Below are 18,195 nucleotides of genomic sequence, written 5' to 3' on the forward strand. Positions count from 1 at the left end.
CCCAGATCCTTGCATCAGCCAAGCTTGACCGACGCAAGGCTTCTCAGAAGAGTCGACATGGAGGCTGGATGCAAGCTCTGCAGGCCGGCAGGCCTCCTTCAGCGAGCCCAGCCAACTCTTGAGGAGTCACAAACATGCCTTATGGCACATTTGCGACCCTCCTGGGCTGGCACAAGGGACTTGCGCCAGCCCAAGGGCGAGCTAGGATTGCGTCCTCATTGTGATAAGTTCAACATGCTTCAGATATGTGTCTAGAAGTCAGCACAAAAAGCATTCCTTACCCAATAATCCAACACCCAAATACTGCAACTTCATCTCAATTATAAACTAATGAAACATTCCCAAATGTATTGTTTATAATGAATTTTATCAACTATAAGTAATCATAAGAATAGCTTTTACCTGTCTTCTGGAGAGGAACTTCTCTGACGAGATTTATAAGTTTCTTTTCTTTCATAACTAGAACCAGACTTTAAAACACAAAAGTAATTGTCAAAAACAACAGAAAGAAAGGCTAGGCAGATCATACAGCCTTACTGTTGTAAAAATTAGCTATTTCAGAGAGTCTTCCACACTCCTGAGAGTCTTCCACACTCCTAATGAGGCTTTTCCAGCCTCCTTGCCACTGTAATCTCTTGCATCCCCTGCTCCTTGAGGGTGTGATTCTCCACAAGATATAATATGCACACCCACCATACATCTTGGCCCAACCATGTTATATGCAATAACAAATGTTCAGATAATACGTAAAGCTTGGATTCATGTTCATATGCTGCATTCTTTCATAAGTTCAAGAGTGCTTGACATATAGCAGTTTATCAACACATGCATATATAGGTAATAAGAGAAATATATACAAAGCTAAGTAGAAAAACAGCACATGTATGTGGGAGACACATTTACTTGGAAGTCACAGGGCAACAAATACATTGTCAACCTCCACAATCAGCACCATCAAACATTTTCTAGGGCAGTGTTTCTCAAACTGTGGGTTGGGACCCACTAGGTGGGTCGCAAGCCCATTTCAGGTGGGTCCCCATTCATTTCAATATTTTATTTTAATATATTAGACTTGATGCTACCATGGTATGTGACTGCATTTGGGGAATGTTACAGACCTGTACTTTTAACAAGCTTCTATGTATATTCTTTTAACAATGATAGTCAACAGGACTTACTCCTGGGTAAGTGTGGGAAAGACTGCAGCCTAGGATAGCTAAAAATTTTCCTGCTTGATGATGTCACTTCCGGTCATAGTATCACTTCCGGTGGGTCCTGACAGATGGGTTGGGACCCACTAGGTGGGTCGTGAGGCAATTTCAGGTGGGTTCCCATTCATTTAAATATTTTATTTTTAATATATTAGACTTGGTGCTACCATGATATGTGACTACATTTGGGGAAATGTTACAGACCTGTACTTTTAACAAACTACTACATATATTCTTTTAACAATGATAGTAAAGGAAATTTACTCCTGGGTAAGTGTGGATAGGACTACAGCCTAGATAGTCAAAATTTTTCCTGCTGGATGATGTCACTTCCGGTCATGACATCACTTCCGGTGGGTCCTGACAGAGTCTCATTCTGTCCTGGTGCTAAATGTGTGAGAACCACTGAGACAGAGCCTCCCAAACTCTGGCCCATGGGGCAGTAAGGGAGCATCTGCAGGCTGGACCCTCATCCTAAATCCAGAGTTCTTGTTTTCATGCAAAGGCTTCTAGCTTCCAGGGACAGAGTAGCTGGGCAGTCAGCATCTGCTCCTCCTCTTCCTGCATACCCTTTCACTCTGGCAGTGAGGAGCAATAGCAACTATCACCACTGACTGTTCACCCACATACCTTCTCTCTCTGGGTCTTTATTGTCACAAAGGGTTTGAGGCTCCCAAGATATGTAAATTATTGTGAGTAAATATAAACAATTAGCAGATTTTTTTAAAAGAATATAACATGAAAATTCTTCTGGCACAGCAAAAGCCCAAAGGGAGAGGCATGCCTCTGCTCCTCCTTCAGTCCCCACATTCTCTCTTGAGAAAAGCAGCTGTCACTGTTGCCATCACAGGTACTACTGAGGCCACTTACATTTACTTGTGTCACTCCACTTTTCATTTTTGTTCTTTATCGACTTAAAACTCTAAATTTCGGATTCCTGTATGTTGATAACAATCTGGAGCCCTTGATTATTCTTCCAACAAAGAACAGTTCATCTAAAAAGAAAAAAGACTGAAACAATATTTTGAACATAAAGTAGCAGTAACAAGCTAATTTCTATTTGTAGTTGTATATGTTCTGAACAACTAAGGGACTTGCAGCATAGTCCTAGCTGTGTCTAGTCAGAAGTACATTCCACTGTGTTCAATGGGTCTTACTTCCAGCCAGGCAGCCCAATCCTATCCTATGCTGGAACAGGCAAGCCAACTGGCCTGCACTGTATCCAGTGAGGGTAGGTGATGGCTGCCATGCAATTCGGAGTATGGGGATTTATTTTCCCCATGTCACATGGCAGCCACCCCAACTGGGCTACTCAGATCTGCACCACCAATTTCACTGGTGCAGATCTGAGTAGTACAGTATAATTCCAAACTGCTCGGGAGGAGGGTTAAAGATATGGCCTAGGTCACTCAGGACAGTCATAAGAACGTAAGAAGGGTCCTGCTGGATCAGGCCAAAAGCCCAACTAGTCCAGCTTCTTGTATCTCACAGTGGCCCACCACACTCACAGAGGCCAACCAGATGGGACCACTGGTGGTCCCACCCCATCTCAGGCCAGGTCTGCCCACTGGTCCGCCGCCCCCCTGAAATGCTGCCATTCTGTCCTCCCACTATCCTCCCTTGGCAAACTCTCCCTTCACCAGTCCAGACCCAGTGCAGGTTGGTGCAAGGGACCTGTGGCAGCTAAAGACCAGACTTGGATTGTGCCCCTAGTTTCTTTTCATTGCTCTTGCTAGAAACATCACAATTAGCATTATTACTTATCACTTTTTTTTGCAGAGTAAAGTCTAATAAATACCCTTGATAAGTAGGGAGAATTGTAGCAAGGGAGTTGGAGATTAATCTGCCAATAAGCACTTGCCAGGATAAACAGCCTGAGTGACAGGGTGCATTTGGCCACATATTTAATAGATACAATATCGCATTGTGCTCAGGTTCCTGTTCTGATAATCAGCATATATACTCAACTGAAAGCTGCAAATTGAGTGTGAATTATGACAAGCTTTTCCATATGCAGCACTATTTTTAAGTTACTTTACCATGTCACACTTTGGCAGCATCAAGGCCTACCTGTTTATGCTTCTCAATCCACAACTTTAAGCCTCCCCTATTTGTAAAAAACAGTTAAACTTTGCCATTGTGTACTATAAATGTACAGTCATCCTCCTGTATTCGCGGATACTACCATGGATACCCGAAACTGTGGATAGCAGTGAACCGTATGCTTACTGTCGCTCTGTATCAGCCCTCCGCTCTGCGTAAGTGCTCCAAACTGCTATGCTCCCGCTTGTTAGCACTTGCCCTCCAAGTGTAAAGAGGAAGCAGTTTGGAGGTCAAGCACTAAGCAGCAGGCATGAAGAGGTTCTGCACTAGCCCTTCAAACTGCTTCCTCTTCACATCTGCTTATTGAAACTTGCCTCCAAACTGCTATGTCTTTGTACCTGCTTATTAGCATTAACAAGTAGGTGAGAAGAGAATGGGTTTGGCGGAAGCAGTTAGCACTAACAAACAGGCGCGAAGAGGAATCAGTTTGGAGGGCTGCAAATAGGCAAACAAACAAAAACAAATGAGTGTGATGGGGGGAATTTGTGAACTGCGGATACCTGAAACAGCGGAAACCGAGTTTGAGGATATGCGGGAGCAACTGTAGCAGGAAAACCTTCAAATATGCACGCTGCCTCCAAACACAAAACAAAGTAGTGCTTCTCTCTCCCCATCAGACTCTTTTGGTTATAGCCCAACCAAGTATCATCTCATATGGTGAGAGTCATCCTTTTACTGGAACAGTCCTTATTTATACCACCACCGCACATACCACGATACATACTTTTTATTTCACTCACTCACACACCCTGCAATGGTGAACACAACAGCACCAGTATCCCAAATTTAGAAATGTTGTGAAGAACAGCCGTATTTTATGGATCTCGGCCCCAAAGTTGCTCTTGGTTTGTTATTGGAATCCCCATAGTTTTCAGGGTTTGATGGCTTGCAGTGGGGACAGAAAGTATTTGAACATTCGTTTCCCGGCCCAATTCAAGGTGCTGGTATTGACCTTTAAAGCCCTATACTGCTCTGGACCAAGGTATCTTAGAGATCGCCTACTCCCGTACAATCCGGCTCGTCCCCTTAGGTCATCAGAGAAGGCCTTTTTACAAGTGCCGCCGCCTAGGGAGGTACGTGGGGCGGCTGCAAGAAATAGGGCCTTCTCAGTAGTGGCACCAATGCTATGGAACTCCCTTCCCCTTGACTTAAGAATGGCTCCCTCTCTTGAGACCTTTCGGCGAGGCCTGAAGACCCTTCTGTTTAAACAAGCCTTCTGAGTTCTCGGCCTTTTAACATCTTTTAACATCTTTTAATATTTTTTACAGGCCTGATTCTTTTATGACTTGCTGCTGCTCTATGCTCTTTTTACCTATTTTTTACTCTGACTGCTGTTTTTTATGATGTGTTAATATGTTTTTATTTGTTTTTAAATTATGTTTTTAATATGTTGTAAGCCGCCTTGAGTCCCTTCGGGGAGAAAGGCGGGGTAAAAATAAAGTTATTATTATTATTATTATTATTATTATTATTATTAACAGTGGTGATGGGACAAATATTTGACAAATTCCAGTTCTCTAACACCCAAACTACATGTTGCATTTACCATGTGACAAGTAGTTAAATTCTACCCCTAACCCTTAAATTCTTAACTTACAACTCTTCTGTGCCCCCCCCCATTGGTGAGACATCTCACTTTTTTCATCTTGTTGGAAAGCAGCTGGTGGGCCAGACCTCTACCCCGTCCCCAAAATGGACTACCAGAAAGCTCCAATGCAATGATCGTCAGCTCCACATATCCCACCTCGAGATCAGTGTTTCTCAACCAGTGGTACTTGAGGTGATGTCCAGTGATGGGTGCTGGACTCCCAGACCCCTACTGCCTGGCAGCAAGACAGCAATGCAACATGACAAGCAGCAGTAGGAGACTTGGCAGACAGAGCTCCAGTATGCACTTTTCACATGCTCAAAAAAGCCCTCTCATCTGCCTCTTGCTGGTGTTTGTCACATTGTGTCTGGTCTCCCAATCTGGAAGTAACTGGTGATGGCATCATCACCAATTACTTCTGGTTGTACTTCCAATAGGTGGACCATGCAAGTGGTATGGTAGGGTACAAATGTGAGAAACACTGCTCTAGATCAGCAATTCACACTCATGCACACACTCTATGCGCACTATAAAAAAAGAAATCAATTTGCCCTCACAGCTGGACAAATCAAGAGAGGCCACCTTCCAGAGGAACAGATTGACAAGAAGCCCCATTTTGAACAAAGCTTTCTATTCAATAGCACTTGTGTTGCTGGCCTAACTTTCACTGAACAGCAAAACGCAGCATTGCCAAGATAAGTGATGAACAGTTAACTCTGAAATGACATATCTTTAGTTTTGTGTGTGTGTGTGTGTGTGTGTGTGTACACACATACCATCCCTGGCTAGCAATTAGTTCCATAGAATGAAAAAGAGGATAGTCAAGGAAAAAAAGGGGGGAGAACCTTTACAACTTCTAGGAGAAGCCTACTGCGGCAGGGAAGGGGAAGCTGGCAAAATGCAAAAAGGACCACTGATGTAGTAAGAACATAACAGCCTCGCTGGATCAGGCCATAGGCCCATCTGGTCCAGCTTCCTGTGTCTCACAGTGGCCTGCCAGATGCCTCAGCGAGCACACAAGACAACAGGAGGCCTGCATCCTGGTGCCTTCCTTGCATGAAGCAGCCTACTTCTAAAACCAGGAGGTTGCACATGCCCATCACGGTGTGTCAGCTGTGATGGGCTTTTCCTCTAGAAATCTGTCTGGTACAGTTTGGCATCCAAGCTAGAACTCATCAACACATCCTGTGGCAAGGAGTTCCACAGACTCATTACACTCTGGGTAAAGAAAGTAGCTCAGTAGCTGTGGCAGCCCATGCCAGCTGCCATCACCACATCCGGTGGCAAGCAGTTCCATAGGCAAAGTAAATGCTGGGTAAGGAAGGCAGCAGAGCAGCTGCGGCAGCCAGGCCAGCTGCCATCACCATGTCTGGTGGCCAAGAGTTCCACACACTAAGCACACGCTGGGTTAAGAAGTGTTTCCTTTGCCTGTCCTGACGCTCGGTGTTAGTGGCTGTCCCTGGTGTGGCATGAGAGGGGAAAGGGCAAAACTTGTCCATTCCCTGCATAGTTTCGTTACAGGGCTGGACCACCGCCTGGGAGACGGGTTCAGATCCTCACCCAGCCGTGACGCTCCCCAGGTGACGGGCCAGTCACCCATCTCCCAGCACTGCCTGCCTCACAGGGTTGTTGTGAGGGGCTGGAGGACGGAGGTGGCGCGCAGAAAGCAGTTTCTGAGCCCTCGGGAGGGAGGGCGGGATGACGGCGCCACGACTAGAGCAAGTCCGGCGGCGCCGCGTTCCCCGACTGCGTGTGAACGCGCAGACACGTGTTGCCCAGAGCAGCCTCTTGAGGAGGGGGCCGCCTCCCCTCACAGCCCTTCTCTGCGACGCGGGGGAAAGACGAGGAGCCGGGCGGCGCCCGCTCAGGCAGGGCTCTCCCTACGAGGCCGCTGCCCAGTCGCCAGGCTCATGACGAACGGGAGGGGGCAGCCGCCGCGCGCCTCCCTCCTTAGCGGAAGGATGGAATGCTGAGGACCCGAACGTTCCGGGGAGGGAAGGGGGGGCAGGCTGACAACCCCCCCCACGCCACTCACCTGCCCAGCTCCGCCATTGCGCTCTTCCGCTGAGGCGAACGAGGACGGCGCTTCCGCTCCCCGGCGGCCCAATCAGAGTAAAGCGGAGAGGCGGGACTTCCGGTAGGAAGTGGTCTGGGGGCCCCTCCCTCCTGGTATGCGAAACGTTCTCGCCCCTCCCCCCGCGATAGCCGTTGAGGCAGAGGAAGGGGTTTGCCTGGGGGCGGAGCGCTGACAACTGCAGTTCCCAGTCGCCTGCCTGCGTTGTTTTTACTGAGCGTCTATCATAGCTGGGATACAGAGCCCAATCCTGAGCATGTCTACTCAGAAGTAAGTCCCGTTGTGTTCAATGGGGCTTACTCCCAGGAAAGAGTGCAGAGCATTGCAGCCTCACAGGCCAATCCTATGCATGTCTACTCAGAAGCAAGTTCCATTAGAGTCAATGGGGCTTACACATTATGATAGTGTGCATAGGATTGTAGCTTTAGGCTGCAATCCTATCCACTCTTACCTGGGAGTAAGCCCCATTGACTCCAATGGGGACTGCTGCGGAGTAGACATGCATAGCATTGGGCTGTGAGGCTACAATCCTCTCTACACTTATAAGGATAAGCCCAGTAAGTGTGGATAGGATTGCAACCTTAGGGCCCAATCCTATGGGCCTTTTATGACAGTAGGGTAGTGCAGCTGCTGGCAGAAAGGGCCAGCAGCTCCAGGCATGCACCAGACTTGGCTGGATGCTCCAATGGTCTTACTTTTTTTCTCTCTCCTGGTACGCAAAATATACATTGGAACCATTCATCCACCGCAAGCCAGGTACACACATTTAATTGTTGGGACTGAAGCATTGATGAAAGGGTATCTTTGATATACATTATTGTTGATGTCTCTGTTCTTTTACAATATACCTTTAATCTGTTTGATTGGAGGCTCACTCTCTTTCAGTCTATTCTACCTGCACTGCGCTAATCTGTAACAATTTCAAAGCTTCTTTATCAGTGAGCTGCTTTATTTTGCCTTAGGTACACTATTTGCTTGGAAGGGGCAAGACTGATCATCCTGTATTATTATTAAATACTCATATTAAATAATAATTCCCCATGCTAAATGACTGTGGCTTAGATCAGCTAGTCACGGAGCCCACCAGAGGACAGGTGACTCTGGATTTAATTTTGTGCGGTACGCAGGACCTGGTTAGAGATGTAAACGTTACTGAGCCATTGGGGAACAGTGATCATGCTGCGATCCGTTTTGACGTGCACGTTGGGGGAAGAATACCAGGCAAATCTCTAACAAAAACCCTTGACTTCCGACAGGCGGACTTCCCTCAAATGAGGAGGCTGGTTAGAAGGAGGTTCAAAGGGAGAGTAAAAAGAGTCCAGTCTCTCCAGAGTGCATGGAGGCTGCTTAAAACAACAGTAATAGAGGCCCAGCAGAGGTGTATACCGCAAAGAAAGAAGGGTTCCACTAAATCCAGGAGAGTGCCCGCATGGCTAACCAGCCAAGTTAGAGAGGCTGTGAAGGGCAAGGAAGCTTCCTTCCGTAAATGGAAGTCTTGCCCTAATGAAGAGAATAAAAAGGAACATAAACTGTGGCAAAAGAAATGTAAGAAGGTGATAGGGGAGGCCAAGCGAGACTATGAGGAACGCATGGCCAGCAACATTAAGGGGAATAATAAAAGCTTCTTCAAATTTGTTAGAAGCAGGAAACCCGCCAGAGAAGCGGTTGGCCCTCTGGATGGTGAGGGAGGGAAAGGGGAGATAAAAGGAGACTTAGAGATGGCAGAGAAATTAAATGAGTTCTTTGCATCTGTCTTCACGGCAGAAGACCTCGGGCAGATACCGCTGCCCGAACGGCCCCTCCTGACCGAGGAGTTAAGTCAGATAGAGGTTAAAAGAGAAGATGTTTCAGACCTCATTGATAAATTAAAGATCAATAAGTCACCGGGCCCTGATGGCATACACCCAAGGGTTATTAAGGAATTGAAGAATGAAGTTGCAGATCTCTTGACTAAGGTATGCAACTTGTCCCTCAAAACGGCCACGGTGCCAGAAGATTGGAGGATAGCAAATGTCACGCCTATTTTTAAAAAGGGAAAGAGGGGGGACCCGGGAAACTATAGGCCGGTCAGCCTAACATCCATACCGGGTAAGATGGTGGAATGCCTCATCAAAGATAGGATCTCAAAACACATAGACAAACAGGCCTTGCTGAGGGAGAGTCAGCATGGCTTCTGTAAGGGTAAGTCTTGCCTCACAAACCTTATAGAATTCTTTGAAAAGGTCAACAGGCATGTGGATGCGGGAGAACCCGTGGACATTATATATCTGGACTTTCAGAAGGCGTTTGACACGGTCCCTCACCAAAGGCTACTGAAAAAACTCCACAGTCAGGGAATTAGAGGACAGGTCCTCTCGTGGATTGAGAACTGGTTGGAGGCCAGGAAGCAGAGAGTGGGTGTCAATGGGCAATTTTCACAATGGAGAGAGGTGAAAAGCGGTGTGCCCCAAGGATCTGTCCTGGGACCGGTGCTTTTCAACCTCTTCATAAATGACCTGGAGACAGGGTTGAGCAGTGAAGTGGCTAAGTTTGCAGACGACACCAAACTTTTCAGAGTGGTAAAGACCAGAAGTGATTGTGAGGAGCTCCAGAAGGATCTCTCCAGACTGGCAGAATGGGCAGCAAAATGGCAGATGCGCTTCAATGTCAGTAAGTGTAAAGTCATGCACATTGGGGCAAAAAATCAAAACTTTAGATATAGGCTGATGGGTTCTGAGCTGTCTGTGACAGATCAGGAGAGAGATCTTGGGGTGGTGGTGGACAGGTCGATGAAAGTGTCGACCCAATGTGCGGCAGCAGTGAAGAAGGCCAATTCTTTGCTTGGGATCATTAGGAAGGGTATTGAGAACAAAACGGTTAGTATTATAATGCCGTTGTACAAATCGATGGTAAGGCCACACCTGGAGTACTGTGTCCAGTTCTGGTCGCCGCATCTCAAAAAAGACATAGTGGAAATGGAAAAGGTGCAAAAGAGAGCGACTAAGATGATTATGGGGCTGGGGCACCTTCCTTATGAGGAAAGGCTACGGCGTTTGGGCCTCTTCAGCCTAGAAAAGAGACGCTTGAGGGGGGACATGATTGAGACATACAAAATTATGCAGGGGATGGACAGAGTGGATAGGGAGATGCTCTTTACACTCTCACATAATACCAGAACCAGGGGACATCCACTAAAATTGAGTGTTGGGCGGGTTAGGACAGACAAAAGAAAATATTTCTTTACTCAGCGCGTGGTCGGTCTGTGGAACTCCTTGCCACAGCATGTGGTGCTGGCGTCTAGCCTAGACGCCTTTAAAAGGGGATTGGACGAGTTTCTGGAGGAAAAATCCATTATGGGGTACAAGCCATGATGTGTATGCGCAACCTCCTGATTTTAGAAATGGGTTATGTCAGAATGCCAGATGCAAGGGAGGGCACCAGGATGAGGTCTCTTGTTATCTGGTGTGCTCCCTGGGGCATTTGGTGGGCCGCTGTGAGATACAGGAAGCTGGACTAGATGGGCCTATGGCCTGATCCAGTGGGGCTGTTCTTATGTTCTTATGCTGTTCCCCTGATAACAGGAACCCTCCCCCGCCACTAGGAATGAGCAATACAGTAAGAGGCACCATCACTAAGCATGGGGAGATGCCCCAACAATACCCCCCAACTCAGCACAAAGATGCCCCTCCCCATCTCCTAACAGAGCTAATGTGGCATCAGCAACAAAGAGGTAAAAGCTAAGAACTGCTAGAATCCACAGGTTCAGATCCCCATATTCCCCCCCCCCCCGCCACACACACACACCAAGGAATGCCTTTTAGAGCAGTTCAAGTGTAGAAAGCTTCTTTGGAAAAGGGCAGCCATGTGGCACAAATAAACAAGCCCCACCATGGCAAGGGTTCAAATCCCACTGGGGGCATCCACCATCTGGAAGAAACCCTTTTGCCAAATGAAGGACTGGGATAAGTCACAAGGGGAACCTCAACAACAGCCACTGGCAGAGCTGTTGTGCTGGTGTACATGGAGATATGCTTGTTTATGTCAGTTAGGACTGGGCTTAAACATATATAACAGCTGCTAAAGTATAATTATACCAAATTCATAACACAAGGAATAAATTTCCTAGAATCAAACTCTGCATTCCAAAATATCCATCTTCCCATTCCTCCTGTTGTGCTGAAAAATTAAAGCCAGAATATCCAAATCAATGTTAGTTCCTAAATTTTCAGATTTTATTTCTTTGTTTTTACTACATATATTTTTCTTATTTTTAATGCAATAGTTAAAAGGTCATACAACCACTGGGTGAGAGGGTGGAGAAAGCCTAAATTTCATCTAAAACAAAGATGCCACAGGAATATACAAGTATAATACTAGCACAGGGCGCAATCCTATCCAACTTTCCAGTGCGGATACAGCTGCAATGTAGTCCTAAGGTAAGGGAATAAACGTTCTGTTACTTTGAGGAGGCCTCTATGACTGAATCCCCACCACCACATGACGCAGCACAAGCCTGTTGGCACTGCTGCGTCAGTGCTGGGAAGTTGGATAAGATTCGGTTCACAGTAATGCAAAAGCATCATGTCCTTTAAAGCAGCAGTTTTTCAGGCAAATCTGGTTTGTGGAGGGGATACTGTGCTGCATATAACACAGGCCTATAAAATTGAGGGTCAGAAAAGTTTTTCCCAAACTTTATGGTGGTTAGATATGAATGTGGGGTGCCAATTCCACAAATGGCATCCGTTTTGCCCTATCACGTCTAGTTTTGGAGATATAGTATTGCCTCATTAGTGAATGGTTCAAGCAGCTTCCTCATGAGGAAGCCATGGTGTAGGCTTCCTCATGAGGAAGCTGCTTGAACACTAATGAGTCTATACTATATCTCAAAAACTAGACATGATAGGACAAAACGGATGCCATTTGTGGAATCAGCACCCCAAATATACCCAGGAATTGGTGTAACATTTAAGGAAGCAAAATGTGTGTTGGCCTGTGTAATTAGCATTTTTTTATCAGAACACACAGTGAGATATTGTTGCAATTGTCATCATTCTGCAGTCTTGCAGAAACTAAGCACTAAGTATAACTCCTATCTCATATGCAGAGGAAATATAACACTTATCTCCTAGGATGCTGTAGTCATAAACCACTTTGCTGATGAAGCAACAAGGCACTTTCGCCACAAAAATGCTACACTTTGCATTTTCTTTCTGAAAGGTGAGATCAGAGTTGCCATGGTATACTGAAACCATGTTTGGAAATCTAGCTAAGGAATAGAAGGAAGAGATTTGTTCACAAAATTCCTTTAGAGAAGCAGGTGGCTTAAAATCTACCTTTCCTTTCACTCTACTCCAAAATCCTCCAGTTATTTTGCTAGTATAAATAAGATTCATTTCCCTGAGGTAAGACTCAGTAAAGCATTCCACACCAAAGAGCTGGTGAGTTGAAGGGTACAAAACCCAGGTTCACTCACTTCCTTACCCATGTATTGAGTTGTATCCAATGAGTCATGACCATGTAACCAAACATTCCCTTCTAATACATGAATTAGGGCCCAGTCCTATCCAACTCCCCAGCACTGGTACAGCCGCAATGCAGCCCCAGGGTAAGGGAACAAATGTTCCCATACCTTGAGGAGGCCTTTGTGACTGCTTCCCCAACACAGGAAGCAGTGCATACCCCATTGGTACAGCAGCACCAGCACTGGAAAATTGGACAGGATTGGGCCCTTAGTCCCTGGGGCCTATTGCAGTTGGTTAGAACCTGGCCAAGCCTGGAAGCCAGGCGTGCCTAAACCAAGGAACACTGGGAAGAAAGAGAAATCCTCACTTGCAGTGCAAATGTCTTGATTTTCTTGGATTCTCTCTCTACCCATAATCCAATCAAGCAAAGGTGTATCTATGATTTCCTGGTACACTAGCCGCGCAGTTATGAGCTGCACTTGTGCCAGCCCAGGAGGGTCATAATGGGGGCACTTTCCAAGTCGCTGAGTCACTCCTCTACTCCATAGGATTCAAGTCACCCGCCCCCCTTTTAAAAAGCCTACAGTGGAAAAAACCGGGCTGCTGCCAAGGGGTGTGTGTGTGTCAGAGTTCTCTTTGAAAGCTTCCCTGCTGTCCCCGCCCAACTGTAAACAAGGCAGGAGGGACTGACCGCAAGAGAAAAGGGACAGCAGTAGTGGGAGGGAGGAGGGTCACATGCAGCAGCTGTGAGACTTACCAGGATGACCTAATCCTTTGAAGCTCTACTAAGAAGTAGTCCCACCGCAGTAGTCCCACTGCAGATCATTCAACATGTGTTTCCCCAACCCAAGTAACAACTTGGCCCATAGAAGCCACAAGGTTGGAAAGCGTGATTGCTATGAACCACTTCCCCCCCTGCTTTCCCACCTCCTTTTCCCCCCTCCAGCCTATCCTTTGGGCTCCTGTTCTCCCATCCTGTCCAATGATCATGGATTCCTTCCTTTCTGTCATGGGCAAAACAGCTCACTCCTGACTCCCCCTTTCTGCATGGATTAATTAACCCTTCCCTGCCTTGTGGCTGGAACCTCCCTGCTGTTCGCCTGGTCAGAATGATGACTGCACAAGGTGTTTAACACCACAAAAAAAGTAAGCAAGCAGACAAATACAGGCAGATTTGAGTCAGCATGCATGAATGAGTGTCAGAGGGCCCCTGACTTGAGTGTCTTTCAGTCTTCCATGCAACTCACAAGTCAATGAATCACCAAAAATGTGCATTTTTGCGACTGGAGTCCAAGTCACTGACTTGTGTTCCCAACCTCATCAAGGGCACATACTTATGAGAGAGCCCATCCAGCTGATCCCTGAAAACCCAATACCTGGTGGCACCAGCAAGGGGTTGGGCCCAGGCCTGTGAGGCTTTGTCCCTGGGCCCAGAGCAACCTGGCATCAGTACTGCTTTATTGTCACAAGTGTGTGTATGAATCATATCTTTAAATAAACATTTTTTTCACATTAACAAACATTGACAGTGCTGGATCCAGAGACCAGATGTTTTTCCATTCCTCTGGTAGTGGTGGTGGGGAATTTATATACAACCATCTGTATTCCAAGCTGTGTAACTGGCAGTCCTTTGTATCTAAGACTACATTTTGAGTTTTGTCTTATACATTTGCTGATATTTTGTTTCATCATAAGGTTGCTCCTCTCCACTCGTTTCTTGTGTCGACAGAGTGACTTATTAATTCTAACAGCGCAAGCCTATGCATGTCTCCTCAGAAGTAAGCCCCATTGAATTCAGTGGCACGTACCCTCCAGTAATTATGTATAGGATTGCAACCCGAGTCAACCATCTACAGTGATTTTCAACCAGTGTGCCATGGCACATTGGTGTGCCATGAATGGTCCACAGGTATGCTGTGGGAGATTGCGGAGGTCATTTATTAATATTATTTTTTATTTATTAACCATTTATTTTTAACCTATTACAATAATTGAAAAAAATCCAATTAAAGTTATATTTCAAAGCCTAACAAGTGCAGTCTTATGCATGTCTACTCAGAAGTAAGCACCACTGAATTCAATGGAACTTACTCCCAGGTAAGTGTGGGAGTAAGGTTTGCAGAGTTAGTATAGATGCTTTTTCATTGTTATCAGAAATGACTATCTTTAATATTTTGTCTACTTCATGACAACCAATATTGACTCAAAAATAAATAAATAAAAATGAACAGGTTTGTTGTTACTACTCAGACCCACTGATTAAAATTTATTCCCAAATTCTACACCCACTGATTATACCACAAGCTTTCATTGAGTTATCTACAAATGAAACTCTTCAGAACTTGCAGCCCTGTTAATATACAGTAGTCCCTTGGTAACTAAGGGGGATTGGATCCAGCCCCCCCCCCCATGGATGCTGGAGCCCAGCATTACAATAGCTTACATGAGGGTTGCACCAGGCCCTCTAGAGGATGTACTGGCTTGCATCCCACTCAATGGGCCTCCACGGGCCTCGGAACACCACCTGAACGCAACTGGAAGTTGTGAACGCAAACTAGAAGTTTCATTCAGACATATCCAGGAGGTGTAGTGAGGACCAGGGAGGTCCACAGAGCGGGCCAGGACCTCCCTGGGTCTCAAAACATCTTCCTAGCTAGCTAGCTAGCAACTGAACCCCATTCAGTATCTGGGAAGAAAGCGCAACCATAGTCATTTTTATCTGTACTCATGCTGGTACAATGTTTCCATTATCTAGCATCCCCTTGAATGAGATGAGGGGGACGAATATTTTATTAAACTGTGATCACTATTCTGACCTACGGAGCCACTATTTATACCCTTTTAAAAAATCTTTTAACAGATCTGGAATTGATGTGGTTAGATATTTACTAACCAGAAGAAATGAGATTTTAACGATCATCATGGCAAAGTACGTACTTTTATTGTATATACTCAAGAATTGTCTCAAGAAGTAGAGTCTACTGTGCATGGATAAATTTTTGTTGAACATCCTGGTTTTATTGCTAATACCATTAAAGGTTTTTGAATTTGAATCTAGCATCCAAATGGTTTGCTTACCGTGTGGGTGATTTTAGTATATATAAAGTCTACTGGGTGAAGAAACAGGAGCTCTTTCTGTGGCATACATCTGGGATAGAAATTTAGTCACTTCTAATGTGGTGATGTTTCGGATGGTACAGGGAGTACACATGCATTTACCTGTGTCTTCATTCTGCCTGATGTAGAACTGCCACACTCCCCTGTTCTGGAAATGTGCAAGCAAGTAACAGATGTAGAGCCAGATGCACCAGGTAAGAGGGCATATGAGAGTTCTATCTGGGGCATAGTCAAGATGCAGAAGAACAGTGTACCATGCACATGCTTCCTATTCCCCACAGATTTGCACCATTATCAAGCCCAGTATTGTCCTTACGTGGTACCAGAAAAGTGCTTTGATACCCAATGCTCACATGCTTCCTCAGAAGAGAAACAGAAATGCCTTAATATAGAATTCACCATGCTAACCTAATTAAATCATGTTGTGTTAAGTTGTGTTTGTTCCCACCACCTGGTAGTGTGTCATGTCAAATCAAATATATGCACAGGGCATAATGTTCCTCAGCAGAGCCAGATGTTTTTAGAACAGATGAAAAGGCAAGTAATGTTCTGTAACATAACATAAAGTGTTGCTGCTACTTTGCATCTCAGTATTTTAATGTGATGTTTCAAGTGAATTTAAAACAAAACAAACATGACTTTGCTTGCCCTTAAAGGAACATCAGGTCACTCCCATGGGCTGGCTGAACAGCAATTAGGTGGTTAATGGTCTCATTTTGAAATGGTGCCCTGGAACAAAATGGTTGTCTAGTTTATCCTTTGACTCATCTAATTCTGATGTTTCTGACCTTGCTTTCTGCTGATTTTGTATCAGAGCAGCTCTAGTGGCTTATCGGAATATTACCCCTGATTTATGCTGATGTAATTGAAGACAGAATTGGATTGTGCATTTTGGAAAGGAAGAAGAATGCTTTAGTGCAATTTTAAAATAGCATTGGCTGGCTGATTGACAACAGTCTATTAGCAAGCAGGAAACTTGCCGTTCTCCATCTGTAAAATGGGAAATCCCATATGCTACAGTGTTGTGAGGAAGAACATGATAATGATTCCATATGAATAAATAAATATTCTACACAACAGGCTCAGATTTGTTGAATTAAATGGTACCTTGTGCACGTATGGATCACAGATATGGGTCCTAGGATGCTGAAGGTCCTAAGGCAGACTCCTACATGGATCTTCCAATGTTCTATCCGGCTCCAATAGCCCCCAGGTTCACTCGCAGCAGGTGATGAGCAATGGGCAGAAGCACTTCCTCCCATCCTCTCCACTGGTCAATGGGAACATCCCCTGGAGCATTGGTTCAGAAAAAAGAAAACCAAACACACTCCTAAGTCTCTAAAAAATTTTAAATATAGAAAAAAATCATTGTGGAAAATTGGATCATATTGAGGCTCACACTAGAATGGAAAGTGTCCTGTCTGTACCAAAATGTACTTCTGCAGCAGCTGTAGTGCCACAGCTGTGTCCTTGATACACTCCTTCATGGTAAGCAGATCCACAAACCAAAGAGCTACTGTAGCAGGCCAGTTTCCTCCAAGATTTGACAATGTTCAAGTGTGTCATGTTTGCATTCCTTGGCCCAGTACATATGGCTTGCAGCAACCACAGCCACTGTGCACCCAGCATCCCACACAGGCAGCAAGTCCGGGTGAGATTGGAAAATATGGTTGGCAACTTTCAGTCTCGAAAGGCTATGGTATAAGCCTACAGCACCTGGTATTCCCAGGCAGTCTCCCATCCAAGTACTAACCAGGCCTGACCCTGCTTAGCTTCCAAGATCAGACAAGATTGGGCAGATCCCAGGAAATTTCTGGGGGCCCTCCTTTGGCTCGTGGACTCCCTTTTCAATCATGGGCCCAGGTATAAATTACTCCTCTGTATCTCTTCTCATGGGCCTTGCATGCAATCCCCACCCCTTCACACAAAAAAAATACCATTAAATTTGTAATAATTAGATTTATGAGATGTATTATTTATAGTGAATATTTGTGGGTTGCTACTTTTGTTACTGACTTTGGGCAGTTCATTCTCTGCCTTCTCTGGTAGTCTGTGGGAGAGCATGCTAGAAGCAATCAAAGGCAATTATTTTTTCTTAGACTTCATGGACTACTTCTCAGAGTCTTGTGGACCACCTGTTGTCCTTGGACCACAGGTTGGGAACTAGTGCCCTAGAGGTTCTGTGAAGACACAGGGGCTTCTAGTGGCACTTTCATTTGCAATGAGGGTATTGGATGCAGTGGTGGGAGTCTTTCAGCAGACTCACACTTCTGCTACCACTGGAACTGGGTGTTTCAGGCACCGACCTGGCTGTGTGTGCTCTCTGATGAGTGTGCTCTAGTGGCTTGTTGGAATATTACCCCGGTCAATCCCGATCACTCTCAACTAGACATTCCTTTGGTGCAGCAGCACTAAAGGAACTGTTCCACTAGCAGACCAGGACCAGCCACAGCCTCTTATGCAGCAGCAATTTAAGAAGTATTGGAATAATCCAAGATGGTATGTGCCAGCACAGCAATGTACCTCTATTGGTACATTGGTATAGGTGGGAGTGGCTAGTCCCATCTACGAGGCAAGGTGATGCGAGCTCCATCAGTGGCAGATTGCACAGGGGCAGGTAGCGGATTTAGGGTGCACTTCATCCTTTGTCTGATGACTTTG

The 18,195-nt window shown here is 45.6% G+C and overlaps 1 protein-coding gene and 1 long non-coding RNA gene across 3 annotated transcripts in view; one reads left to right on the top strand and one right to left on the bottom strand.

Annotated features, from left to right (window-relative positions):
- The window catches only part of CWC22 (CWC22 spliceosome associated protein homolog), a 41,406-nt gene extending 34,406 nt beyond the window's left edge, over positions 1-7,000 (bottom strand). For both annotated transcript variants that reach the window (XM_066612358.1, XM_066612357.1), the window contains exons 1-3: positions 6,938-7,000; positions 2,082-2,206; positions 403-470 (exon numbers count right to left, since the gene is read on the bottom strand). In XM_066612358.1, coding sequence (XP_066468455.1) covers positions 403-470; positions 2,082-2,108 — 95 coding nt within the window. In that variant the 5' untranslated portion in view covers positions 2,109-2,206; positions 6,938-7,000. The remainder of the gene's footprint in view (positions 1-402; positions 471-2,081; positions 2,207-6,937) is intronic.
- An 8,277-nt stretch (positions 7,001-15,277) lies between these two features.
- LOC136639109 (uncharacterized) lies at positions 15,278-16,462 on the top strand. The gene is made up of 3 exons (XR_010793649.1): positions 15,278-15,346; positions 15,663-15,728; positions 16,349-16,462. It is a non-coding gene; the product is annotated as an uncharacterized lncRNA (long non-coding RNA).
- The last annotated feature ends 1,733 nt before the right edge of the window (positions 16,463-18,195 follow it).

Source organism: Tiliqua scincoides, chromosome 1 (genome assembly GCF_035046505.1).
Source record: "Tiliqua scincoides isolate rTilSci1 chromosome 1, rTilSci1.hap2, whole genome shotgun sequence".
Taxonomy (NCBI): Eukaryota; Metazoa; Chordata; class Lepidosauria; order Squamata; family Scincidae; genus Tiliqua; species Tiliqua scincoides.